Genomic DNA, 10,000 nt, shown 5'->3' on the forward strand with positions numbered 1-10,000 from the left:
AAAGCGCAAACTTGTCCAGTAGATCAGAAGCAAGAACCAAAGAAATCTGATATAGCCTGTGATAATAGTGATGTTAAAAAAGCTGCCAGTTCAGGAGGATAATTTTGTCACATTAAGATATTAAGTGTTGAAAATTGTGCCCAAATTTATCCTTTTCAGTAAAATTTAAAGAAATTTGTTGACACATCTTTTACACAATGATTAACAGTATTGCATTGATAAATTGAGTATGACTTTTCAATTCAGATCACTTCTAATAAAGAAAAAATGCAAATTTGGTTTTATCTTTCCTTTTGTTATATAAAAGATGCATATAATAATTCTAAATCAGATAATGCAAAATCCATTGATGTAATATAAATGTATTAACTATACATCAAACTAAAGGTCAGAGATATGCCTTTCATAGACAAGAAATAACAAGGGCATCTGCATGTACTTCTTTAGGTGTAAAACGAATGAAGTAGAGTAAAGAAAATAATTTACTAAATGTACAGGAACAGGCAGGATTGCTTGTTATTGCTAATATAGGCATAATCATAATTAAAGTTATTAGATAGATAAGAAGCAGGCTCCTGCATCATTGCTCTTATAGCCAAAATTGTAATGGAAATATTGTACCATCTTAATTAACCCTATCATGAATCACTTTAAAATCCTAATAACTTCAAAAATGATGAGGTGAAATTAAGTGATTACTTGTTAATTTTTCTTGCAGATATCAACCACCCTTCAGCATTAAGTTCAGCTATAGCAGGCATGATATAATGGCCTATGATGTATGTAAGCATCATGACTCGCAACAGGTGGGTTTGCTGTACTCAACATAGGCCTGAATTTTTTGTTATGTAATATTATGCAACAGTATAGACCTTGTGGCTAGGCCTAAGCTGTGTACAGCCAGCCCACCTGTTGCGAGTCATGATGCATATATGCATCATAGGCCATTATGTTATGACAGCTATAGCTGCACTCAACGCTGAAGAAAAATTAACAAGTAATCACTCAATATCACCTCATTATTTTTGAATGGTTATTAGGATTTTCAGTAGGTTTCAACAAAATGGGTACTGTGTCTGAGTTTGGTATCTGCTTTAATAACATTATTTCATTCTCTTTCACTTTCTCACAAGTTGTTTTGGACCTTGCTTGTTGACTTAAAAGTAGGGAGCTAAATGATACATTTTAGGATATCAAAAAGCTCGAGCTTCAAGAAATTTAAAGAAACTATATACACATAAAAAATGGATAAATTTGATTTGATTGATTGATTTTATTGCCAAAATAATATACATACATAGGGTTGGTACATGTTTATGTTGCAGCACAATAGTCAGCTGAGCTAACGCTCTCTAGCTGACATTATAAAGTTAACAATGGAGTACAGTGAAATGTTCTTACTTAAATAATATCACAGATGAAATGAAACTGTATTTAAAGTACATTATAAAATAAATGTATTAAGCTAGGAGGTTGAAGCTCACAAACGGATGCACATTATATCTTCATACATACAGTGTGGTATGATGTATCTTTTTATACACATATTACAACACGTACAGATTATAAATGATTATAAGATTTACATTTTACACATATATCTTGTTCATGTCATACATAAATAAGTGACATATATGCTATATGATTATAGTATACCATGCATGTGTTATGCATGATGATAAACTGCCATCAATGAACTAGCTCTTTAGGAGAATTTTTAACCTACTTTTCTTTTGTGTCTTTTATGACATTATTGTTGTAAAAGCAGTATGTATAAACTGGTATAACATGAAAATTCCTCATTACAAATATATCTTTACTTTTGTAAAAATAAAACAAGTATATTGTAACAACACAACACACTGCAAGTTTAGTAGAGACCATGTTACATTATATTTTTTCTGCATTGAACTTGATATTGAATGTTAGCGAATTAAACTTTCATGAATGACATTAGCACTTGATCTGTTCAGCTGAAAAAGATAAATACTAACTACATATGAAACTTATTTCCTAGATGATGAGCTAATTGTGCCTCACAAAGGTCTCTCAGTAGAGGAAATGGTACATCAGACAATCATCTGCATTACATATTCTAGTAGACCCATGACAAAGAGCTTTATCAACATTACATATCCTGTTGATCAATGGCAGTGTGCATGGTACTGCCAAGATTTTCAGCAACATATTCTCAGGGCTACCAATAACCACAGATATTGACACAGAAAAATAAGAATTGATCAAGTATTCTTTCACAAGACATTCTCTTTGACTTATATCAATTTAAATGATGCACGGTTCTTGTTCTGTGAACTGTATCTATATCCACCCATAGGTGGATGTGGATATAATTTTGAGCATATGTAGGCAAGGACAGATCCTGTTAAATTATGAATCACTTTAAAATCATTATCTGAAAAAGAGTAAATTACAGTCACATTCTTAATTACTCATTTTAGGAGATATTCATTTTTATATCTTGTTGAAAGTTTAGCAGTCGTACACTTAGTTGTAATATTTTTTTTTATTTTAGAGTCAGCTTCATTTTATCAAACCCTAATTTTGAGTCTTGTTTCCTTTGCAGCTACATGGTGGCTACTGATAGTAATAGTCATGTATTCCATTATGAATGATTTTGTTTGATTAAGATAATTTTGTATTTTATATGGTTACCATTTGTCAGTAATCCTCTTAAATTTAATATGAAAGACAAAATGGCTCTTCTTCTAATAAATTTAAGTATACTATGGTGCCAAGAAAATCTGATTTGTTTGATAAAAGCTCTATATCTATAGGCTGCCACGCTCCTACGTGTGGCCTGCAGTGCACTTGCTATTTCAGTCTTACAGTCGGCCATTTTATATGATTAATTAAGCCAGTATTTAGTCAAAAGATTATCAGTTATAGTCTTACAGTTTTTTTTTTTTTTCTATTATTGTGTTTTTATAATGAATGAAATATCCCTGGGGTGTCATACTCTGCTGTCTAAGTGTGCCCCTGGGATGATCAGAAGTGGCCCGCAGGATGACAAGAATAATTATTGGCCTATGGAATTGTGATTGCCACAAAGGAAAATAGTCATATACAATTTGTTACCATTAATATCACCATTTAAAATCTGATAAATTAAATAAACTTAACATATGAGTACATAATACCAGTTTTAGTAATGTAATCCTGAGAAGCCAGGTACAAACCTTTGTTGACCCTCAGGATGGTAGCTGAAAGGAATGATTAATGGTCACATGGACATCAAAGGTCATATAGCGCTAAGGTAAAGTATTGTGACAAAAAGGGTAAAGATGAGTTAACAATTAGGATAAAACGTGTTAATGTCAAAGGTTATAGTGTTATAGGATAGTATGATAGGGAAAAGGGTAAAGAGGGGGAGCAAATGAAGTAAATCGGAGATAGTAAAGGAAAGGGTTAAGGGCAATAGGGCAATTAGATGAAATGGAGTGTATCAGTGGCTGGGGAAGTAATAGGAACATTGTTTAAGGAAAACTGGCAAAAAAACAATTATGAAACAATCATCAGCTAATACAGGTAAAGATGGCTGTTGAAGAAGTAGCAGAAGAATCTGGAGAATGAGATAAGGGGAATGGAAAAAGAGGTGAAGTATCAAGAAGAATGTCTGGAGGGGAGGGATCCAGAGAAGGACACTGTTTTGACAGAAGGGATCACATGGGAGAGGTAAAGATAATGGGTAATTAAGAGGGAATGTTGCACATGGAGTAGGAGAGGCTGGGGTATGTTGGGAAAAAGTGGGAGGAAGAGGGGTAGGGATAACTTGTGGGGGAGGAGGAAGGATATTGGCATACTTTGAATATAGAAGGAACAGGGATGGAGGGATATTTTGAGCAGAACATTCTCTTGAGTCATATTTAGGAATTTTTGAATGTTTTCAAGAGTTTCTGGAGGGGTTAGGTGGGGAGGTCTGGGAAACGAGGGGATAGATGTTTGAGGGGAGGATGTGGTAGGTGAAGATGGTGTGGAAAATATAGGTTGTCTGGTGTGACAGGTAAAGTGAGTAGGTGGAGTAGGCAGCAGAGAAGTGGTAGAGACTGGAGTATCTGGATTAAGGCTAGAAAAGGAATTTGCCTGGGGTAGAGGGGGAGTAGAGGTTGGATGGTTCAGGGTAGAGGGAAGAGATGCTGTGACATCTTGATAAGATGGGAGGGGAACAGAGCAGTTTTGGAATAGGGAGGGTGAGTAAAATCCCACTGCCATGCTTCCTGTCTGGTTTCACATAGTGAGGCCTAATATGAATCTGAGAACTGCTACCTCAAATTCAAGGTTTTAGGCAGGGCATCCCATATAAAATACAATATGGGAGCCACCACAATTAGCACACATAGGTGACTGAGCAGAGCAATTTGAACTGTCATGACCAGGTTGGGCAATTTGGCCTGTAAAGATTTTTGAGTTTGACATCCCTGGTCTATATCAGTGTGGGTGGGAGTAAAAGTTATGATAGCGAACATTTTTTTATTCTTAAATGTCACAGTCACATAAAAGTAGTGAAAATTATGTACACAATACATGACTCAATAATTTGTTTGTTTGTTATTTTTACATATGTAAGTAAGTGCAAAGAGGTTGTACACATACAAAAGCATCCACACAGATGATATACACATGTAATATACAAGATGGATCAAGCACAACAAACAGTCATACCTACTTTAAAGGCAAACACACAAATGTATCATTCAAATGGAGATATATTTGTACACTGGGTCCTTACAAAGTCTCTTTACACATTTAATAATCCTGCAAGTTCATAGCCTCAAAGCAGACCATTTAGGTCTAATAGCAAGCATTTCATTTTCTAAAAAGTTAAAACACCTATTATGCAAATATATTACAAAGAAACACAAATTACCATAAATTACATTTTTTTCCTTATAGAAACATAAGAGGAAAAAGCTCAACCCAGCCCTGAACACTTTGCAAAGCAGTTTTCATATGCCAATTGATGATCTAGCACTGTTTAGGCAAAAAGAAATGCAGCACTGAAACAGAAAAAATCATATACTTCAACCTTAATACAAATGAGACAATTTACACAATGGTTCTTATAGTCTACTTTGGCATTAATAGCTTTCACATCAGCAACAAAATGAGACGCAGAGAAACGGTAAAAAAAAGAGAGAGAGACATTAATCATAAAATAAAAAGGATCAAATGCGTAAGGGACACTTCACTGTCAACACAAGAATTGTCTTAATCCCATAGTCAATAATACTGCTGTAAACAATAGCAACTAAAATTACAGTTTTTACATTGATAACTATAGCACCCTATTTTCAGCTCTTCCTTACCACCCATGTCAGGTTTACTCCCGACATTGTGAGATTGATGTTGGCAATGCGCGAGTGTTGTTGATGCGTCACATGATGAATGAACAGGAGAAGGGCGTGGATGAAATTATTTCTGCCACTGCCGACTTCACACTCCTCATCAGGAGGGAGAACTACCTTTAGGTGGGGGGGATTTACCTGAGGAAGTGTAATCATATTAATCAACCAAAACAAATCCTGGTATTTTACTCAGTAAATAAGATTATAAATTTAAACAAGACTTCTTTCTTAACTTATGATTAAATTATGAAATAAGCAACTTAGCAACAAAAAAATCTTATATCAATATACTGTAAAGTCACGATGCAATAATTGGCAAGTCAGGAGTAAATCTTAAATTTCTTCTACTGTATGTACAAACTATATTCAACAACTTTAACTGTCAAATTTATGTTGTAGATATCTTGTGTAAATATACATAAATTGGGCATCATCATCATAATCACTTATTTTTGAATGTCATATTCCATCAAAGCTATTTTGATGTGGCAAAAACATCTCTAAAGGATGTTTAAATAAGTGCATATATGAAATGCATTTAACTCAAAATAGGAAATTCTGAAGGATAACAGTCCTACGAATTGCTTAATACTGCTACCCCAAAGACCAAAATATCTAAAATTCACAAATCTAAATTTGATAAGAAAGAAAAGAAAGAAAAAGAAAGAGAACAAAGAAAAAAAAATGAGAGAAAGAAAGAAAAGAAAGTAAACTTCTCACTCCTGCATTCTGCATATCATTTCTATACCTGAGTGAGATACAGAAGAGGTCTCATAGTAGGCTTGGCAGGCTTTTCAGGTGCCTTGATCAAGTGCGTGCTGGAAAACGTCCTTCCCTCTGGCTGCTGGATGTCTGGGGGAAGCTGTCTGTCCATGTACATGGCAAAAACATGCAGAAGAATCTGTAATGCAACAACATTTTTCATCAAATATTTTGAGGGTCTGTTCTGTTTTTGAATTTTTTAACAAGATGCACAGAAAAACTGACATGTGTTAACATCCATTTAAAAATATTAATATATATCCATATCAATTTATACATTATCATCTTGAAACCTCAATTTTTCATATGTTACATCATTGCTGAAAACTCCTAACCTAACTTTTTTTCTCTAAACTTATGATAATCATACTCAGAAAAGTCACAAATAAAAAGAAATGTAATAATCAAAAGATCTGCATAAAGAAGACAAAGCATCAACATTTAGCAATATATTTTAAAAATCAAGATTTAGCAGGATCTAAATGACTTAACCCTTTGGTCACAGGCACACCTGTAGCTGTCATGACTTAAGGCCATATGACATGTCTCTAGTGAGCAAGTGGGTGGGCCAGCTGTTTACAGCACAAACCTTGCCAGAAAGGCTACACTGTTCCGTAATGATTACAGCACAGAAAAATCTGGCCCCTACATGATAGGGTTAACAATTACTCACAGCAGTATCAGTCGGATATTCATCTTTCCAAGGCTTCCCATTGAAGTTACTGCTGCCTCCATTCCAACGATAAGCTGATATGGCACCTCCTGCACTGAGTTCCCGCAATCGGTGTACTAGGTAGTCCTGATGAATTGTCATATCCAAGAAGGGGATCAGCTGCAAGTAGAGATACATTTATGAAGAACAAAAAAGTAATAATTTATGGGATTTCTATATATTGTGCTAAATCTACTATAATCAATCTTTTAATTCAGTTTTTTTTTTTTTTTTTTTTAATAATGTATAAGCTAAAGTAATCCAAACGCAAAAGCACATTAACAAAAATTCAGCTTACATCTGATAGCTGTTTGACTCCTGAGATGTTCTGTGCTGTCTTCTTCAGCTTATCAACCCCAACACACCCAATCTGTATTTCTGGAGCTGCAGCACTTAACGACTTATTGGTGGTGTCAATATCTTTTACAAGTGGAACTAGGAGATTTGCTGACATCCAGATGCGGAGATTCTCTGTAAACTGCTCAGAAAGAGATGTATCATGTAAACAAACATTTACAATAAAATAAAGGCAACAGAGGAGAGAGAAATGAATAGAGTAGACAAAAGCATTGAAGAGAGAGACATGACAAGAAGATATGAAGGAAAATCTGAGAAACAAAAAAGGGGTGTAGACAAAAGGCCATTATAAAATCCGTTTCTCTATATAATTATAAAACATGTTCATCCATTAATCAGAAATACCAAGACAACTATCACAAGACTCACCTGGAACAGTTCCTCAGGTGTAACATTTCTCTTCCGCCAGATTTTGCTAACACTACTACTACAAAGTGTTGATGCCTTAGAATCATCATTCTTACTATCAGCAGAATTCGTCTCCAGTCCTGTTAAGCAGTGTTACAAAATGTTCCAGTGGATGTCTGAGCAACTTGGTGTATTCATATATCAAATGTTCAGAAGGAAATCAGACAAAAAAGTTACATATAGAAGTAAAATCATCTAGCACTTCAAGTTGCAGCAATTTACCTGTATCTTTGGTGGCAGTCTGATAGATGTTTTTGCGAAGGAGGTTGCTGTAATCGGACAACTGTGACAATGGAGAACCACCATAAGCCCACAGGGAACTGTTCATGCCATTGTTGCTCTCTGACTGTGACACTGAAAGGGGGAATAATCATAAACTATACCTCAGTGAAAATCTTACATAGTGTGACTTCTGTTCAGCTGATACTATTCACACTGCAAACATACAATAACACTACTTAGGCATTGAATTATATGATTAAAACAAGTTGTACTTACTAATCTGCCTCAGCTTTTCCTTCTCCTTGTATTGCTGCAAGTATTCTTGGAGTTCAGCATCATCAGTGATAGGGGGGCCATACATGGAGGGTGACGGTGGACTACTGGCACCCCCACCTAGCCGGTTACCAACCAGGGAATCTGAGAGTTGTGATGGGGAGAACATATGATGCTGTGGGCTCTGTGGAGGAAAGGAAACATATTACCCTATATGACATTTCATAAGGATGGAAACAAATACTCTAGACTGCCTTGTGTATATTGTTTTTCCTATGCTGCAAAATTTACTCTTAGAACTAAATGGTTAATGGTTAATGGTTGAAACAAATAACTAAAAATAAAAGTTCTTGAAATAAAAATCTTAACCCCTACAATCTTGATGACCTGACCATCATGTCATGAAAATTTTTGGCTGCCATTGAAAAAATGGCTGTAGACCAATGTGACGCAAACTTGCCATCACAAGCATTTCAGCTAAAGAACAAGTTGATGGAAAAGAACTTGCCACAAGTGCACAAACCTATTAGAGGCTAATTACTCATTTGGCATTTTGGAAGGGGCTCTTGCATCACTTCCATTGATAAACAAGTGTGGAATATAAAGCCTGTGAGCCATGACTGGGAGTGTGCCTGCTCCAGGAGGACGCGATTTCCATACTTAGGATCCTATTCCTGCCTGCCATGAACGGTGGTGCAGGGTGTATCAAATTGTAAAAAATTGACACAAATATAATGTCTCTTATTGTCACTATTATTGCACTTAGTTATAGACTACCTAGAGAGATGATAAAGAGTCTGCACAAGGAAAAGTCCATTACCATCTGGATAAAGCAAATCAAATCACAAATAGACTGGAAAAGGGCAAATCTAAAAAAGCTCTTACCAAAAATGACAAAATAACATTGTAAAGCAATGTCAATGCAAATGCATGTTCACTTGCACCCGGCAAACAAGCCGCACGACTAGCAGAGCATTCATTCACATAAGCCTAATGCCTGGATTTTGGGCTATGTGATGGCAGTGAAGCATCTGGATCCAATGGGTTAAATATACCTCTAACCTTAAAAAAGAAATATCCACACACATCATAAAAATATCATAAAATAATGCATCTAACTGCAGTGCACAAAACATTTGTAATCCTTATTTTCACTTACAGCTAACACATTATAGGAAGAGTCGAGGATGGATGACTGATTGCGGTGGAAAGCCCATGAACTTGCTGTAACAGACCCAGAGCTGCTGCCCGACATGCTGAAGTTGATTGCTGTCAAGAGAGAAGGAAAAGTTGATGAATAAATTGTTTATGTTTTCTTCATGTGACAAGAACAATTTAATAATCCTAAATAAACAATTACTTGTTAAAGTCATTTTTTTTTTTTTTTTCAGATGTCTTTATATTCAAAATTCACTAAAATTCTCATGAACATTTCCTAAAAAAGAGGCCTCTCTATTCCTACACTATTCCTAATACTCTTGATATCCGGAAACTCACTCCCCTCAAAATGCAACATAACATACCTGGACTGGTGGGGGAGGATCCTGGGGTCTGCAGCGATGGTGACAAACTGCGCGAGGAGAGATTCCCCCATGAACCACCAGTCAGGTTCACAGGAGTCACTGCCCCAGGGGGACTCATAGGGGTGGGAGTGCGCAGGGTAGCTCCAAATAATGATGATAAGGATATGGACTTGTCTACAACTGGGGTCGAGCTTGCTTTCTTGGGTGTTGCTGGTTTAAACCCAAGGTCTGAGAAGGAAGTGTGTGATGTTATTTTTCTTTACTACCTTTACAATCTTTAAACTTAATTATCCATTGTTTAAAATTTTTAATTCTCATTTCGTATATACTAAAAATAAATAAATAAATAACCATTTTCATTTTAATTGTACAAGACAATC

General features: G+C 35.5%; 2 protein-coding genes across 3 annotated transcripts in view; one reads left to right on the forward strand and one right to left on the reverse strand.

Moving 5' to 3' along the window:
- The window catches only part of LOC113805354 (nuclease EXOG, mitochondrial), an 11,355-nt gene extending 11,081 nt beyond the window's left edge, over positions 1-274 (forward strand). Inside the window, exon 7 of the mRNA XM_027356343.2 lies at positions 1-274. This exon is cut by the window's left edge and continues 66 nt beyond it. Coding sequence (XP_027212144.1) covers positions 1-102 — 102 coding nt within the window. The 3' untranslated portion in view covers positions 103-274.
- Positions 275-4,474: 4,200 nt separating this feature from the next.
- Positions 4,475-10,000, reverse strand: part of LOC113805353 (transmembrane protein 209) — a 7,216-nt gene continuing 1,690 nt past the window's right edge. For both annotated transcript variants that reach the window (XM_027356342.2, XM_070130424.1), the window contains exons 4-12: positions 9,621-9,848; positions 9,257-9,366; positions 8,101-8,281; positions 7,825-7,956; positions 7,564-7,682; positions 7,136-7,315; positions 6,799-6,957; positions 6,112-6,264; positions 4,475-5,501 (exon numbers count right to left, since the gene is read on the reverse strand). In XM_027356342.2, the coding sequence (XP_027212143.1) occupies positions 5,310-5,501; positions 6,112-6,264; positions 6,799-6,957; positions 7,136-7,315; positions 7,564-7,682; positions 7,825-7,956; positions 8,101-8,281; positions 9,257-9,366; positions 9,621-9,848 (1,454 nt within the window). In that variant the 3' untranslated portion in view covers positions 4,475-5,309. The remainder of the gene's footprint in view (positions 5,502-6,111; positions 6,265-6,798; positions 6,958-7,135; positions 7,316-7,563; positions 7,683-7,824; positions 7,957-8,100; positions 8,282-9,256; positions 9,367-9,620; positions 9,849-10,000) is intronic.

The sequence above is a fragment of the Penaeus vannamei genome, chromosome 2 (assembly GCF_042767895.1).
Source record: "Penaeus vannamei isolate JL-2024 chromosome 2, ASM4276789v1, whole genome shotgun sequence".
Lineage (NCBI taxonomy): Eukaryota > Metazoa > Arthropoda > Malacostraca > Decapoda > Penaeidae > Penaeus > Penaeus vannamei.